At 46.1% G+C, this 18,438-nt stretch overlaps 1 protein-coding gene across 2 annotated transcripts in view; it reads left to right on the forward strand.

Moving 5' to 3' along the window:
• The window catches only part of adam19a (ADAM metallopeptidase domain 19a), a 246,765-nt gene that overhangs the window by 106,429 nt on the left and 121,898 nt on the right, over positions 1-18,438 (forward strand). For both annotated transcript variants that reach the window (XM_045721474.1, XM_045721473.1), the window contains exon 4: positions 15,902-15,980. In XM_045721474.1, the coding sequence (XP_045577430.1) occupies positions 15,902-15,980 (79 nt within the window). The remainder of the gene's footprint in view (positions 1-15,901; positions 15,981-18,438) is intronic.

Here is an 18,438-nt window from a genome sequence, read left to right on the forward strand (position 1 = left end):
TGTCTAAACGGGGGAGAATCCCAGACTCCTTCGGAAATGACTGCTCTGTGTTCCACATTTCCTGTCCCTCTCACACACACACACACACACCTGCGTCTCTCCGATGACAGATCCCTGTCCTCTTCCCAAAGGCTCTTCCTGAGAACACTGCAGCCTGGTCCATCTGTCAAAGCTCAGCCTTGCTACTTTAACGACCAGAGTCTGAGGACTGAGGCCAGAGACTAGAACCCAGAGACTAGAGAATGCGGCCAGAGACCAGAGTCTGAGGCCAGAGAACAGAGATTAGAACCCAGAGACCAGAGTCTGAGGCCAGAGTCCAGAGATTAGAACCCAGAGACCAGAGTCTGAGGCCAGAGTCCAGAGTCTGAGGCCAGAGCCCAGAGTCTGAGGCCAGAGCCCAGAGGCTGGGGCCAGAGCCCAGAGGCTGGGGCCAGAGCCCAGAGGCTGAGGCCAGAGCCCAGAGGCTGAGGCCAGAGACTAGAGAATGCATCCAGAGACTGAGGGCAGAGACTGAGGGCAGATGCCTGAGGCTGAGTCCAGAGACTGAGGCCAGATGCCTGAGGCTGAGTCCAGAGGCTGAGGCCAGAGGCCTGAGGCTGAGTCCAGAGACTGAGGCCAGAGGCCTGAGGCTGAGTCCAGAGACTAGAGGCCAGACACTGAGGCCAGGGACTAGAGACTGAGTCCAGACACTGAGGCCTGAGACCAGAGCCTGACACCAGAACCTGAGGCCAGAGACTAGAACCCAGAGACTAGAGAATGCGGCCAGAGACCAGCGGCTGAGGCCAGAGACCAGCGGCTGAGGCCAGAGACCAGCGACTGAGGCCAGAGGCCAGCGACTGAGGCCAGAGGCCAGCGACTGAGGCCAGAGGCCAGCGACTGAGGCCAGAGGCCAGCGACTGAGGCCAGAGACCAGCGACTGAGGCCATAACAAGCGACTGAGGCCAGAGCCTAGAGAACTGAGGCCAGAGCCTAGAGAACTGAGGCCAGAGCCTAGAGAACTGAGGCCAGAGCCTAGAGACTGAGGCCAGAGCCTAGAAACTAAGACCAGAGACTGAGACCAGACACCAGAGACTGAGGCCAGAGTCTAGAATCTGAGCCCAGAGCCCAGAGGCTAGAGCCCAGAGGCTAGAGCCAATAGACCAGAAGCTAGAGCCCTGAGGCCAGAGACCTGAGGCCAGAGACTGGAGACTGAGGCCGGAGTCTGAGCCCAGACACTAGAGACTAAGGCCATAGACTGAGACAAGAGACTGAGGCCAGAGACTGAGCACAGACTCTAGAGACTAAGGCAAGAGACTGAGACAAGAGACGGAGGCCAGAGACTGAGGCCAGAGGCTAGAGCCCAGAGGCTAGTGACCGTAGACCAGAGGGTAGAGTCCTGAGGCTAGAGACCTGAGGCCAGAGGCTAGAGACTCCGACCAGAGTCTGAGACCAGACACCAGAGTCTGAGGCCAGAGTCTGAGGCCAGAGTCTGAGGCCAGAGACTAGACACTAGAGACTGAGACATAGACTGAGCCTGAGGCCAGAGACTGAGGCCAGACACTAGAGACTGTGGCCATAGTATGAGCCCAGACACTAGAGACTGAGGCCAGAGGCTGAGACAAGAGACTAGAGACTGAGGCCAGAGTCTAGAGTCTGGCAGGAAGACTGAGGCCAGAGACTGAGGCCAGACACCAGAGACTGAGTCCAGAGACTGAGTCCAGAGACTGAGTCCAGAGACTGAGTCCAGAGACTGAGGCCAGAGACTGAGGCCAGAGACTAGACACTAGAAACTAGAGAATGAGACATAGACTGAGACTGAGGCCAGAGACAGAGGGCAGACACTAGAGACTGAGGCCAGAGTCTAGAGTCTGGCAGGAAGACTGAGGCCATAGACTGAGCCCAGACACTAGAGACTGAGGCCATAGACTGAGGCCAGACACTAGACACTAGAGACTGAGGCCAGACACTAGAGACTGAGGCCAGAGACTGAGACAAGAGACTGAGGCCAGGGAATGAGGCTACAGACTAGAGACTAGAGTCTGAGACTAGACACTAGAGACTGAGCCCAGAGTCTAGAGTCTGGCAGGAAGACTGAGGCCAGAGGCTAGACACTAGAGACTGAGACTAGAGCCTGAGACTGAGGCCAGAGCCTGAGGCCAGAGCCTGAGGCCAGAGCCTGAGGCCAGAGGCTGAGGCCAGAAACTAGAGACTGAGTCTATAGACTGAGACTGAGGCCAGAGACTGAGCCTGAGACAAGACACTAGAGACTGAGCCTGATGCCAGACACTAGAGACTGAGACCATAGTATGAGCCCAGACACTAGAGTCTGAGGCCAGAGTCTGAGGCCAGAGACTAGAGCCTGAGGCCAGAGCCTGAGGCCAGAGTCATGATGGATCACAGCAATACCTTTGTTGTTTTCTATTTCAAAGCTGAATGAAAGACTAGATTCATCACAATCCAATGTCAAAAAAATCCTATTTCCAGACATGTAGATTTGTTACAGAGCTTGTTAGAAGTGGAGAGTGGGATTAACTAATACGGCAACTGCATTATCATGTTCCACTAGCCTAATGATTCACTGCAGTACTGAGTCTAACACCTAACCTTGACCTCTAGACAGCAACAGAGCTTGGGACTGGAGCGAAGGACATTCAGACGTTGGGTGACTGGCTGTGGACATACACGCTGGCAAATTAGTGTTACAGTCCTTCCTTAGTCTGGGAGGAATGTGATGTGATCACAGACACACACATCCAGTATGCACCCACACACTGGAGTTACTGTGGAAACGACTTTTTTTTTAATAGTTTGTGCACTGATATACTTTGAGCAGAAATCCCAAGTTCTGTCTGAAATCTACCATGATCTGTCTGAAATCTACCATGATATGTCTGAAATCTACCATGATCTGACTGAAATCTACCATGATATGTCTGATATCTACCAAGATCTGGCTGAAATGTACCATGATCTGACTGACATCTACCAAGATCTGGCTGAAATTTACCATGATCTGACTGACATCTACCATGATATGTCTGATATCTACCAAGATCTGGCTGAATTCTACCATGATCTGTCTGAAATCTACCATGATCTGTCTGAAATCTACCATGATCTGACTGAAATCTACCATGATCTGGCTGAAATCTACCATGATCTGACTGAAATCTACCATGATCTGACTGAAATCTACCATGATCTGACTGAAATCTACCATGATCTGTCTGAAAACTACCATGATCTGGCTGAAATCTACCATGATCTGTCTGAAATCTACCATGATCTGTCTGAAATCTACCATGATCTGTCTGAAATCTACCATGATCTGACTGAAATCTACCATGATCTGGCTGAAATTGACTAAGATCTGTCTGAAATCTACCATGATCTGACTGAAATCTACCATGATCTGACTGAAATCTACCATGATCGGTCTGAAATCTACCATGATCGGTCTGAAATCTACCATGATCTGGCTGAAATCTACCATGATCTGTCTGAAATCTACCATGACCTGGCTGAAATCTACCATAATGTCTACCATGATCTGGCTGAAATCTACCATGATCTGGCTGAAATCTACCATGATCTGGCTGAAATCTACCATAATGTCTACCATGATCTGGCTGAAATCTACCATGACCTGGCTGAAATCTACCATGATCTGGCTGAAATCTACCATGATCTGGCTGAAATCTACCATGATCTGTCTGAAATCTACCATGACCTGGCTGAAATCTACCATAATGTCTACCATGATCTGGCTGAAATCTACCATGATCTGGCTGAAATCTACCATGATCTGTCTGAAATCTACCATGATCTGGCTGAAATCTACCATGATCTGACTGAAATTCTACCATGATCTATCTGAAATCTACCATGATCTGGCTGAAATCTACTAAGATCTGTCTGAAATCTACCATGATCTGACTGAAATCTACCATGATCTGGCTGAAATCTACCATGATCTGTCTGCAATCTTCCATGATTTGTCTGAAGTCTACCATGATCTGTCCGAAATCTACCCTGATCTGACTGAAATCTACCATGATCTGGCTGAAATCTACCATGATCTGTCTGAAATCTACCATGACCTGGCTGAAATCTACCATAATGTCTACCATGATCTATCTGAAATCTACCATGATCTGTCTGAAATCTACCATGATCTGGCTGAAATCTACCATGATCTGGCTGAAATCTACCATGATCTGGCTGAAATCTACCATGATCTGGCTGAAATCTACCATGATCTTATTACGTATGTGAAGTAGTATGCCAGTCCTAGTCTCTTTATGTGAAGCCCAGACTCCTGTTTTCCTAGATGTCCCTGTTTGGAGAGACCGACTAGGAAGGGAACAGGACAGACATCATTACATCAGTTGTAGCGTTGCTCTGCCTGTTGGGGATGTTTTCTAAAGGCTATTCCATCTTCCATCCTCACACACACACACACACACACACACACACACACACACACACACACACACACACACACACACACACACACACACACACATAATGATAGCCAGTCAGCATTATCTTATGTTCCTCGTAGTGTTCTACTGTAACCAATGGAAACGGCATAAACTAGACCTCCCATAGTTTGTTTGGTTGCCTTATCAATCTGTTCCAGAATTGGAATGCTGCCTGATCCTATTTGGCAGAGTGATGAATGTCTCCTTTCAGTAGTTGTTGTACAACATCCCTCTGTGTGTGTGTGTGTGTGAGAGGATGGAAGATGTGTAACACAGAGCAGCATCCATTTAGGCAATGAACATGTTCTTAAATAATATCTGGAATCCATTGATATTACAATAAGCTACATGTATTTTTATGTCCCCGACCAGTAGAGTAATTTTATGGTTATGGGTATCCCCCTTCCCAGCTTCTCTTGTATCTGAAAATGGAGGACAAAATGGAGGACAAAATGAAGGACAAAATGGAGGACAAAATGAAGGACAAAATGGTGGCCATGTGTTTGTTTTATTTATTTAACATTTATTTAGGCAGAGTACCATTGAGACCAAGATCTTTTTTTCAAGGGAGCCCTGCAGGACAAGACCAGTAGGCTTCCAAGTCTGGTCCCAGATCAGTTTGTGCTGCCTTGCTAGATTCTATGGTTATTGTTAGGCCAATTGGAAAACAGATCTGAGACCAGGCTGTGTACCTCTCACAGATGTCCATCTAAAAGCCTGCCGTTGTTGTGGACCGTATCAGAGCTGGTGTTGATTTACATAGGGTCACTGCCTGAACAACAGCAGGTGGAGGAACTGAACTGAACTGAATAAAGGCCTGTGTTTGGTCACTGGAGGCAGGTGTGTATATATATAGCTCTGGCTTCCTGGTCTGTCTGGGGCAGAAGGGGGGGAGGTTGGGGTTTGCAGGTGAGAAGGATTGAAGAGGTTCATTTCAAGGCCAAGTTGGAGAGGGTTGAGCGAGAAGATTGCCCGCAGATGGTAGTAGTTAGATGTGTGTGTGTGTGTGTGTGTGTGTGTGTGTGTGTGTGTGTGTGCTATTCCGTTCCGTCAGTAGGGCAGTGGGTCACTCTCTCAGCCAGCTCTGAGTCAGATTCTGTCTTTGTTTCATCCACAGAGAGACAGCCAGGCTTTATTGTTTATTGTCTTTGGTTACAGCCGGCCAGGATGTCAATGTTTTGTTTCAACAACAAAAAGAGGAATTATCATTTCCTCTCATATGAGAGAGAGAGAGAGAGAGAGAGAGAGAGAGAGAGAGAGCAAAATGGAGACTTTTATGTCCTTTACCTTAACTTTAAACCCTGTCCTAAACATGAACTCCTAACGAGAGACACCAACCACCCTGATAAACAGCCTATTTTCCACAGCCTTAACCTCCTAGTCCAAGACACTCTTTGAAATCATGTCAACTATCACCAGGAATCAAAGTGTTTCCAAATTGCTGACACAGAAAAGTGCAGGAGGAAGACTTTCAACAGAAAGAATAAAAAAACAACAGGACTAGTGTAACCAGATTCAGCTCCTTCAAACTCTCTCCAGATCCTCCAGACACTGCAGCGCCGGTGAAGTGGATTGTGTGTGTGCAGACAATTTATTACAAGGTCAATGATTTACTTCTAGGAAGTCCAGTTATATACTCAATATTTTGTTGTTGTAATGTTCTGTTTTGCTTATTTCATAAAGTAAGTACCTTGTATTTACCGTACAAAATGATCTGTGAACGAGGTGTACTTTTAGTCCTTACTTGACAGAACATATTACAATTACTTAGTACCTCGTAAATCCCCTGTAATTTTGTAGTTAAGGGAAGGGTACATTTTCAACCACATTACATTTTCTCAGATAGAAAAACTTGATCCACGCCCCAACCGAACGTTTACTTCAAAGCGTTTCCTGCAAACCTAAGTTGTTTTGCTCTGAAAAGCGTTTAACGTCTCATCACTGCTATCTGTTGGTTTTCACACATCAAGGGTGATTTGAGGTCACAACTGTCAACCCCCCCCCCGCCTCACATCCTGTGTAAATGGGGTTTCCTCTTGGCAGAAGTTTTTTTTTATTTATGAAACCGTTCAAAGAGCTGTAAATACATTTTTTGAAAATCTCATTCAAATCTCATTCAAATCTCATTTAAATCTTGTACACACATTTATTTGGAAACAGATATTCTTAGAGCCTCCAAATCAATATGGATGTATTTTGTACCTCCATAGGCAGTGGTTTGAGCGAGTGTTCACGCCTCGAGCCCTCCTCATCTGTTAATTGTGTGCATGTGATAGTCAGGATGGCACTAAGTCGAAGACACTGTCATATTGTTTAGCTCAGTTCCTCCTCTTGAATTAATACTGTTTTCAACGCTGAATGGTAACTCTAATTCTGCTATTCAACCAGCGGGTAATACAATATGTTTCCTAACGATGATTCATATCCACATAATGTTGTTGACGGTTTGACCGCTGGGCTTTGGGTTCACCTTTTGGTTTGTTGAATTGTGGTCTTATCTGCGAATAATACCAAAACTCCTCACCACATAAAATACATGAAAAGAGTATTTTGTACACCCTGTTGACTGATGGGTTCGACTGTTTGTTTATTGGAATGTGGTCTCTGAAAGCTTAGTCTGTCTGTCTGCTAGTAATTCCAAAACTCCACCACATAAATACAAGGTTGTTGAATGATGAGTCCCTTTGTGCACCCTGTTGATGACAGCTGGGTTCACCCTTTCCTGTAGCTTCTGAATGTCTCCTAAGTCCTCAATATGAACTGCTACATTGTGTATGAGTGATCTGTCTGAGAGGGATTCACAAAACTCCTCACAACACCAGCAGTGACCCTATGTGACCTGCACACTATTTGTGCCATACCACCTACACCTGCGATTCTCCCCCCCGCCCAGAGTGCTTTGCCACGGCATGGCATCTCATAAACAATGTCCCCCTCCTGATGTCGGAATGACCTCTGACAGCCAGGGACCCAGCTCTCCTCTCTGCTCCATCTCTCCCTCTGATCTCCCTCTCTCCTTCTCTTCTCTCTCTCTGTCAGAATCCTCCCAGCTGCTGGACTAACCGTCAGTAACCAAGGGAGAGATCACACAGAAGCACACACTCACACAGGCTGTCAGACACACACACACACACACACACACACACACACACACACACACACACACACACACACACACACACACACACACACACGCACACACGTACGCACACACATGCAAAATAAGCAATAACAAGTGTGCACATGCGCACACACACAGAAACGCCTGTGTCCAGCAGCTCATTCTAGGCCCGCTCATTAAAGCAAATTATATCAGCCTACCAAAGCTGCTCTCTCTCTCTCTCTCCCACTCTCTCTCTCTCCTCTCTCTCCCTCTCTCTCTCTTTGTCTCTCTCTCTCTTTGTCTCACTCTCTCTCTCTTTGTCTCACTCTCTCTCTCTTTGTCTCTCTCTCTCTCTTTCTTTGTCTCGCTCTCTCTCTCTCTCTCTTTCTCTTTGTCTCTCTCTCTCTTTGTCTCTCTCTCTCTCTCTCTCTCTCTGTCTTTCTTTCAAACTTGTTTTTCTCACCAAAATACTCATTAATTTATTTCTTAGAATTTGTCTTCTAATTCCAGCCCCATGCTGGTGGCACTGATCCTCGTAGTGATAACACCATATGGTGATTTGTGTTATTATTCCACACAGTGGTTACAAAGGAAATGTTCTAGCTACTATCTTTGTTAATGAACTACTACTAAGAGAGAAGTAAGCTCCTAGCACATTGGTGTTGAATCACCATTGGCGTTCGATGAAATGTACCCAGTTAGCAACAAGGGGAGTGGCAGATCTGGTAAATACGCGGACATATAGTTATGCTGAGAAAATAATGGGAGATTTTCACTACGTTCCACAATGTCTTTGATCCTTCAATGGACGTTTTTTAACTTTTGATGAGTGCCCGTGGCTTCCCAAAACGAGAAACAGAGTTTACTGATGGTTCTGCAAGGATTTTCTGTTCTTAACAGTGTAATGAGGGTATAATGAGGGTATGGAGAGAGATGGGCCTCTTCTTCTTCCGTAGCTTATTTGCAGATCTTTCCCTGACCCTGAAAAGGGGTAACTCACACACAGCACAGGGTTGGGTTTTCTTCTCTCTCTTTAAGCCTCTGTTTCTCAGTTACTCTATGAGTGTCTCCAAAAAAAACCCAGAGTGTGGCTATTTCCTGAGGACCTGTTTTTGATTGAAGACAGTGGCAAGCCAAAAACTAAAACATAATTCAACACCCCACCATGCAGTTTGGGAAAGGTCCATTCCTGTTCACATCTCTCTCACACAAATGCCAAGAAGTCAATTGTTCCAGAGCCTAGATTTCACAAAAAGGATCATCCTAGAAATGATTTATGATTTCTAGTCTAGTCACATCACATCGGGACAAAAAGAGCAAACTCTTTTTCCTCACTCTCCACAGAATGTCTTCCTCCTCAGTGAAAAATGAGTTTGTCGATGTAGCATTAAGCAGCTCTATTCTATTCGATGTCAACATTTCAGAACGTAGATTAAATGTTAACGCTGTGTTGACTTCCATCGGTCCAATCTAAAGGTCGCTGAAAGTCAGCAAATGTTATTTACTCTAATCTTGTCTCAGAGCAGCTGAGCTGTTCAGGTTGTCTGTTAGAAATGTCATGTCAAGCCTTCCTATGTCTGTCAAGTCTGATATTTTCCTGGTATTTTCATCTCTCTCTCTCTCTCTCTCTCTCTCTCTCTCTCTCTCTCTCTCTCTCTTTCTTTCTCTTTCTCTCTCTCAATCTCTTTCTCTTTCTCACTCTCTCTCTATCCTCACTCTGTCTCTCTATCCTCTCTCCATCTCTCTCCTATCTCTCTCTCTCTTCATCTCTCCCCCCTCTGTCTCTCTTCATCTCTCTCCCTCTCTCTTTCTCTCTCTTTCTCTCTCTCAATCTCTTTCTCACTCTCTCTCTATCCTCTCTCTCGGTCTCTCTATCCTCTCTCCATCTCTCTCTTTCTCTATCCTATCTCTCTCTCTTCATCTCTCTCCCCTCTGTCTCTCTTCATCTCTCCCTCCCTCTCTTTCTTTAAAAGCCTTTAACGGTTAACATAGGGGAAAGTACCCACTAGTCACACAATTGTTGAATCAACGTTGTTTACACGTCATTTCAATGAAAATATATTGAACCAAGGTGGAATAGACGTTGAAGTGACGTCTGTACCCAGTAGGTAATCAACAAAACTCTCCTCATCAGGATATAAACCACAGCAACAGCACCCAACGTGACATCAACGTGTTATCAGTACGCTTGCCACTCTTCTTTAATACCCAAGAATTAACTTGAGCTAACTACGGGCTACGGATTGCGGACTATGGACTACGGACTGCGGACTATGGACTACGTAGTACGGACTGTAAAAAAAACATCTCTTCTTTCTTTATTGAGGATGTAACGGTCATCTGTGGAAGAAGGAGTAGACCAAACGCAGCGTGGTACGTGTTCATGATGTTTATTATAACTTGAACACTGAAACAAAAAAACTAAGTGGAACAAAACGCAACAGCTCTGTCAGGTGAACACACAGAAAACAACTACCCACACCAACCCTGTGGGAAAAGGCTACCTAAGTATGGTTCCCAATCAGAGACAGCGATAGACAGCTGTCCCTGATTGAGAACCATACCCGGCAAAACAAAGAAATACCAAAACATAGAAAAAAGGACATAGAATGCCCACCCTAGTCACACCCTGGCCTAACCAAAATAGAGAACAAAACCCTCTCTATGGCTAGGGCGTGACAGTACCTCCCCCCCAAAGGTGCGGACTCCGGCCGCAAAACCTGACTCTAAAGGGGAGGGTCCGGGTGGGCCTTCTTTACGGCGGCGGCTCTGGTGCGGGACGTGGACCCCGCTCCACTTTAGGCTTGGCCCACTTAGGTGGCACCTCTGGAGTGGGGACCCTCGCCGCCGACCCCGGACTGGGGACCCTCGCAGCGGGCCCCGGACAGGCGGGCGACTCTGGCCTCTCCGGACAGGCGGGCGACTCTGGCAGCTCCGGACAGGCGGGCGACTCTGGCAGCTCGGGACAGGGGTCAGGCACAGGACTCACCAGGCTGGGGAGACATGCTGGAGGCCTGGCTCTGGGAGCAGGCACAGGATTCACCAGGCTGGGGAGACATGCAGGAGGCCTGGCTCTGGGAGCAGGCACAGGACTCCCCTGGCTGGGGAGACCTACTGGAGGCCTGGTCTGTGGAGGAGGCACAGGATACACCGCGCTGTGGGGGAGCACTGGAGATCTGGTGCGTAGGCTTGACACCACTCTTCCAGGCTGAATGCCCACTTTCGCCCGGCACGGGCGGAGCGCAGGCATAGGATGAACTGAGCCCTCCCAGCGCCCCGTAGACACAGTATGCAGAGCCGGCGCAGGATACCCTGGGCCGAAACGGCGCACTGGAGACCAGACGCGCTGAGCTGGCACAATCCGCCCTGGCTCGATGCCCACTCTCGCATGGCACTTGCGGGGGGGCTGGCCTATAGCGCACCGGGCTATGAGCACGTACTGGAGACACCGTGCGCTTCACTGCATAACACGGTGCCTGACCAGTACCATGCTGCTTCCGGTAAGCACGGGGAGTTGGCTCAGGTCTATCGCCTGACTCCGCCAATCTCCCCGTGTGCCCCCCCCCAAAAGTATTTGGGGCTGCCTCTTCACCTCCTGAAATGGAGGATATAATGCTTCATACCTCCGTCGTTCCCTCTTAGCTTCCTCCAGCTCCTCCTTCGGGCGCCGATATTCCCTAGCCTGTCTCCAGGGTCCCTTTCCGTCCTAAATCTCCTCCCAAGTCCAGGAGTCCTGAACCCTCTGCTCCTCCATGCCACGCTGCTTGGTCCGTTGGTGGTGGGTAGTTCTTTAACGGTTGTCTGTGGAAGAAGGAGTAGACCAAAGCGCAGCGTGGTACGTGTTCATGATGTTTATTATAACTTGAACACTGAAACAAAAAAACAAAGTGGAACAAAACGCAACAGCTCTGTCAGGTGAACACACAGAAAACAACTACCCACACCAACCCTGTGGGAAAAGGCTACCTAAGTATGGTTCCCAATCAGAGACAACGATAGACAGCTGTCCCTGATTGAGAAACATACCGGCCAAAACAAAGAAATACCAAAACATAGAAAAAAAGGACATAGAATGCCCACCCTAGTCACACCCTGGCCTAACCAAAATAGAGAACAAAACCCTGTCTATGGCCAAGGCGTGACAGAGGATCAAATTATGCCGTTGTAAAAGAGAGGGAGAGAAAAGGGGGAGTAAAAAAGGAAAGAGAGAGAGAGAGAGGGAGAAAAAGATATAGAGAAAGAAAGAGAGAGAGAGAGGGAGATTATGTTTCATTAGGAACCAAAGTCTCACTGATGAATAATACAACAGGACCTCCAGGATAACATGGAGATTGAGATCATCATTTTCACGCCGCCTGTATCGGCTCGCACGTCCCTGTGCAAGGAGCGGTATCGTATCACTGTTACTGCCAAATACACGGACTACAAGCATGGGAATCCTAGCCTGATTCCCAGATTTGTTTGTGCTGTCTTGCCTAACTCCTAGGTCTAGCCTCATTGTCATGCGCAATGACATTCAGTGGCGTGACTATGACCTAGGAGTTGGCAAGACATGTCCAAACAGATCTGGGACTCTGGATGTCTACAGCACTATCAATACATAAGGCATTTGTGCTGGAATATCCTAGCATTTGACATTACGATCTTTTGTGGTGAAACATGGCAAATGTCACCTATCTCTCCAGTGGACCCAAACAGATCCATGCACCTTTGTTGTGGGGTGACCTTTCTTTCGGAGCAATGGAATGATGGTATAATGGAATAATGGAATGATGGAATGATGGAATAATGGAATGTTGGAATAATGGAATGATGGAATGATAAACTCTCTCCTTTTCTTTGTCTGTTTTCCCAGAAGTTTACATACACTTTGGTTGGAGTCATTAAAACTCGTTTTTCAACCACTCCACAAATGTCTTGTTAACAAACTATAGTTTTGGCAAGTCGGTTAAGACATCTACTTTGTGCATGACACAAGTTATTTGTCAAACAATTGTTTACAGAAAGATTATTTCACTTATGATTCACTGTGTCACAATTTCAGTGGGTCACAAGTTTACATACACTAAGTTGACAGCTTGGAAAATTCCAGAAAATGATGTCATGGCTTTAGAAGCTTCTGATAGGCTAATTGACATCATTTGAGTCAATTGGAGGTGTACCTGTGGATGTATTTCAAGGTCTTCATTTAGACTTAGTGCCTCTTTGCTTGACATCATGGGAAAATCAAAAGAAATCAGCCAAGACCCCAGAAAAAGAATTATAGACCTCCACAAGTCTGGTTCATCCTTGTGAGCAATTTCCAAACGCTTGAAGGAACCACGTTCATCTGTACAAACAATGGTACGCAAGTATAAACACCATGGGACCACGCAGCCGTCATATCGCTCAGGAAGGAGACGCATTCTGTCTCCTAGAGATGAACGTAATTTGGTGCAAAAAGTGCAAATCAATCCCAGAACAACAGCAAAGGACCTTGTGAAGATGCTGGAGGAAGCAGGTACAAAAGTATCTATATCCACAGCAAAACGAGTCCCATATCGACATAACCTGAAAGGCCACTCAGCAAGGAAGAAGCCACTGCTCCAAAACCGCCATAAAAAGCCAGACTAGGGTTTGCAACTGCACATGGGGACAAAGATCATACTTTTTGGATACATTTCCTCTAGTCTGATGAAACAAAAATAGAACTGTTTGGCCATAATGACCATCATTATGTTTGGAGGAAAAAGGGGGACGCTTGCAAGCCGAAGAACACCATCCCAACCGTGAAGCATGGGGGTGGTAGCATCATGTTGTTGGGGTGCTTTGCTGCAGGTGGGACTGGTGCACTTCACAAAATAGATTGCATCATGAGGTAGGAAAATTATGTGGATATATTGAAGCAACATCTCAAGACATCAGTCAGGAAGTTAAAGCTTGGTCGCAAATGGGTCTTCCAAATGGACAATGAGCCCAAGCATACTTCCAAATTTGTGGCAAAATGGCTTGAGGGCCGAACTGAAAAAGCGTGCGCAAGCAAGGATGCCTGCAAGCCTGACTCAGTTACACCAGCTCTGTCAGGAGGAATGGGCCAAAATTCACCCAACTTACTGTTGGAAGCTTGTGGAAGGCTACCTGAAATGTTTGAAGTTAAACAATTTAAAGGCAATGCTACCAAATACTAATTGAGTGTATGTAAACTTCTGACCCACTGGGAATGTGATGAAAGAAATAAAAGCTGAAATAAATTCAATTGAATTAACAATTCATTGATATATATGTTGAAGAGGGTGTGGCTTAAGCTGCATCCCTGTCTCACCCCCCGGCCCGGTGGAAAGAAATGTGTGTTTTTTGCCAATTTTAACTGCACACTTGTTGTTTGTGTACATGGATTTTATAATGTTGTGTGTTTTTCCCCCAACACCACTTTCTATCAATTTATATAGCAGATCCTCATTCCAAATTGAGTCAAAAGCTTTTTTGAAATCAACAAAGCATGTGAAGACTTTGCCTTTGTTTTGGTTTGTTTGTTTGTCAATTAAGGTGGGCAGAGTGAATACGTGGTCTGTCGTACGGTAATTTGGTAAAAAGCCAATTTGACATTTGCTCAGTACATTGTTATCGCTGAGGAAATGTACGAGTCTGCTTTTAATGATAATGCAGAGGATTTTCCCAAGGTTGCTATTGACAGATATACCCTGGTAGTTATTGGGGTCAAATTTGTCTCCAGTTTTGTGGATTGGGGTGATTAGTCCTCGGTTCCAAATATTGGAGAAGATGCCAGAGTTTAAGTATAGCCAATTGGAATTTGTGGTCTGTATATTTGATCATTTCATTTAGGATTCCATCAACACCACAGGCCTTTTTGGGTTGGAGGGTTTGTATTTTGTCCTATAGTTCATTCAATGTAATTGGAGAATCCAGTGGGTTCTGGTAGTCTTTAATAGCTGATTCTAAGATTTGTAAATGATCATGTATATATTTTTGCTGTTTGTTTTTTGTTCTTTGTTATAGAGCCAAAAAGATTTGGAAAGATAACTCTTCCCAGAAGGGGTTAGAGTCTATGGATTCTTCATTTTCATTGAGCTGATTTCTGACGTGCTGTTCCTTCTTTTTCCGTTGTGTATTTCTGTATTGTTTTAGTGATTCACCAGAGTGAAGGCGTAGACTCAGGTTTTCTGGGTCTCTATGTTTTTGGTTGGATAGGTTCCTCAATTCCTTTTTTAGGTTTTTGCATTTTTCATCAAACCATTTGTCAGTGTTGACAATTTATTAATGTTGTGAAAGACTTTTCAGAAGCAAGATTGACAGCTGGATATTGGGGGTTAAGATTCTGATGGAATGATTAACATCAGCCTTGTTGCATCTATCTCTTTCTCGGTCTCTATCGCTCTCTCGCTCTCTCTTTCTCTGTCTCTCTGTCTCTCTCTCTCTCTCTCTCTCTCCCCACTTGCTCTCTCTCTCTCTGTCTCTCTCTCTCTCTCGCTCTCTCCCCACTCGCTCTCTCTCTCTGTCTCTCTCTCTCTCGCTGTCTCTCGCTCTCTCTGTCTGTCTCTCCGTCTGTCTGTCTGTCTGTCTGTCTGTCTGTCTGTCTGTCTGTCTGTCTGTCTGTCTGTCTGTCTGTCTGTCTGTCTGTCTGTCTGTCTGTCTGTCTGTCTGTCTCTCTCTCTCTCTCTCTCTCTCTCTCTCTCTCTCTCTCTCTCTCTCTCTCTGTGTCTGTCTGTCTCTCTCTCTCTGTATCTCTGCCTCTCTCTGTCTCTCTCTCTCTCTCTGTGTCTCGCTCTCTCTCATCCTCGTAGATTGTGCTGATACTTTCTTTTCTTCCCTCGCTGTATCTATCTCTTTCCCCATCTCGGTCTCTGTCTCTGTCTCTCTCTCTCTCGCTCCCTCTTTCTTGCTCCCCCCCCACTCTCTCTCTCTATATATATATTTTTTCTATCTCTCTCTTTCTTTCTCTGTCTCTCTCGCTCATTTTCTCTCTTTCTCTCGCTCTGTCCCTCTCTCTCTTTCTCTCTCATCCTTGTAGATTGTGCTGATACTTTATTTTCTTCCTGAATCAAACGTTGGCGATAGCAGATAGATGATGGCCTTTCTTCAAAAGGAGGGAATAGACAAGAAAATGAAGTTTTCCCTCGTATAGGTTAAGGAAGGGGACTCAAATGGAGCTCTGGAGAGGGTTGAACAGAAACTATTGTCATTGAATCTCATGGCCATGTTCTTAGAATGTCTATAGCTGAAATGTTGTACATATGGAGTGGAAGTTGAATAGGACTGTTTATGTGATGCTAGACTGCTGTCACTAACTCTCTCGCTCTCTCGCTCTCTCGTCTCTCTCTCTCTCTCTCTCTCTCAGGGAGCTCCTGGGCCCAGACTTCACAGAAACCCACTACAGTGAGGATGGGCAGCCTGTAACTGTGGCCACCAATTACAGTGTAAGTCTCTATCCCACTCCTCCTCCCCACACCTCCTCCACTCCCCCCAATCCTCCACACTCCTCCTCCTCCTCCCCCACTCTCTCCCCGAACTCCTCCTCCCCCACTCTCTCCCCGAACTCCTCCTCCTCCACTCTCTCCCCCACTCCTCCTCCTCCTCCTCCACTCTCTCCCCCACTCCTCCTCCTTCCCCACTCCTCCTCCACTCTCTCCCCACTCCCTTCTTTCTAATGTGTCAAGTAATTATCTTTTTGTTTTATCATGATTTGGTTGAGTCTAATTGTGTTGCTGTCCTGGGGCTCTGTGGGGTGTGTTTGTGTTTGTGAACAGAGCCCCAGGACCAGCTTGCTTAAGGGACTCTTCATGTTCATTCTCTGTAGGTGATGGCTTTGTTATGGAAGGTTTGGGAATCGCTTCCTTTTAGGTGGTTGTACAATTTAACGGCTCTTTTCAGGATTTTGATAATTAGTGGGTACCGGCCTAATTCTGCTCTGCATGCATTATTTGGTGTTTTACGTTGTACACAGAGGATGTTTTTGCAGAATTCTGCATGCAGAGTCTCAATTTGTTGTTTGTCGCATTTTGTGAATTCTTGGTTGGTGAGCGGACCGCAGACCTCACAACCTTAAAGGGCAATGGGTTCTAGAACTGATTCAAGTATTTTTAGCCAGATCCTAATTGGTATGTTGAATTTTATGTTCCTTTTGATGGCATAGAAGGCCCTTCTTCCTTGTCGCTCAGATCATTCACATCTCTCTCTCTCTCTTCTCTCTCTTCTCTCTTCTCTCTCTTTCTTTTCGAGCTCTGTTTTCTCTCTTTCTCTCTCCCGGTTCTCCCCCCTGACCCTCATGCCTATCACTACTCAGCCTGCTGGATTCTCAGACCTCCATCACATGATGTTTCAGGCACAGCAGAAAACAGTATCACATGATGTTTCAGGCACAGCAGAAAACACACACACTTCCACAGGGAGTGTACACTCGTACACACAGGCACGCGCACTCACACACACACACTTCCACAGGGAGTGTACACTCGTACACACAGGCACGCGCGCACACACACACACACACACACACACACACACACACACACACACACACACACACACACACACACACACACACACACACACACACACACACACACACACTTCCACAGGGAGTGTACACACAGGCACACACACACACACACACACACACACACACTTCCACAGGGAGTGTACACACAGGCACGCGCACAAACGTGAACACACACACACACACACACACACACACACACACACACACACACACACACACACACACACACACACAAAACACACACACACACACACACACACACACACACACACACACACACACACACACACACACACACACACAGGAGGAGTCTGTCAAACTATGCTGATGGATTTAGAATGAGTCTCTTTCCCAGACAAGTTGTAAATAGATTGCTGTAGATTGTACCACACATATGCACTTAACAAATCAGCGTCAAGGTTTTAACCTCCTATGTGTCTACTCTACCCCCTGATTCACCCCTCTCTACTTTTTACCTTGAAATATAAACACAGCTCTTATTGGTCCATTTCTCCGTATGGACATTTCTGAGGAAATTGTTACAGTTGAACACATTTCAGGTTTGTATGTAGGCTTTGGACCTATTGTGGGTTCTGCCAAGTTTCTGAGATTAATCTTTACGAGTTATTGTTTATGATGAGTTATTCTACGGAATATGTTCAGTCTTTTAGCATCATCAGGCTTCCCTGTGGCTCAGTTGGTAGAGCATGGTGTTTGCAACGCCAGCATGGTGTGTGCAACGCCAGGGTTGTGGGTTCGATTCTCACGGGGGGACAGTACAAAAACAAAAAAAATCCATGAAATGAAATGAATGCATAAGTCGCTCTGGATAAGAGCGTCTGCTAAATGACTAAAATGTAAATGATCGTTCCTTCGGTTGTTTTGATAAACAGCTCAGGTTTAGGAAACCTTTTCAACATGCTTTTTTGCACTATTGGTTAGACGTGACAAATAAACTTTGATTTGATTTGAACGAGGACGATGGCTCGTCTCGTTTACACGGTTGTCAGCCAGTCAGTGTCTGGAACGCGGGATATGAAAGGATATGTTGACAGTGTGAAAGATTGCAAGCTGCTCGTTCAGAACCTCACTAACATGGATCTGCCTGCTTCAGCTGGAGTGGAGAGACACACAGTACCTTTTAACTTTCAACTCAGGAATCAAACACGCACGCACACCGCAGACACACCACACACACACACACACACACACACACACACACACACACACACACACACACACACACACACACACACACACACACACACACACACACACATCACAAACACCACACACACACACACACACACACATACACACACACACACACATCACAAACACCACACACACACACACACACACACACACACACACAC

This window comes from Salmo salar, chromosome ssa07 (assembly GCF_905237065.1).
Source record: "Salmo salar chromosome ssa07, Ssal_v3.1, whole genome shotgun sequence".
Classification (NCBI taxonomy): Eukaryota; Metazoa; Chordata; class Actinopteri; order Salmoniformes; family Salmonidae; genus Salmo; species Salmo salar.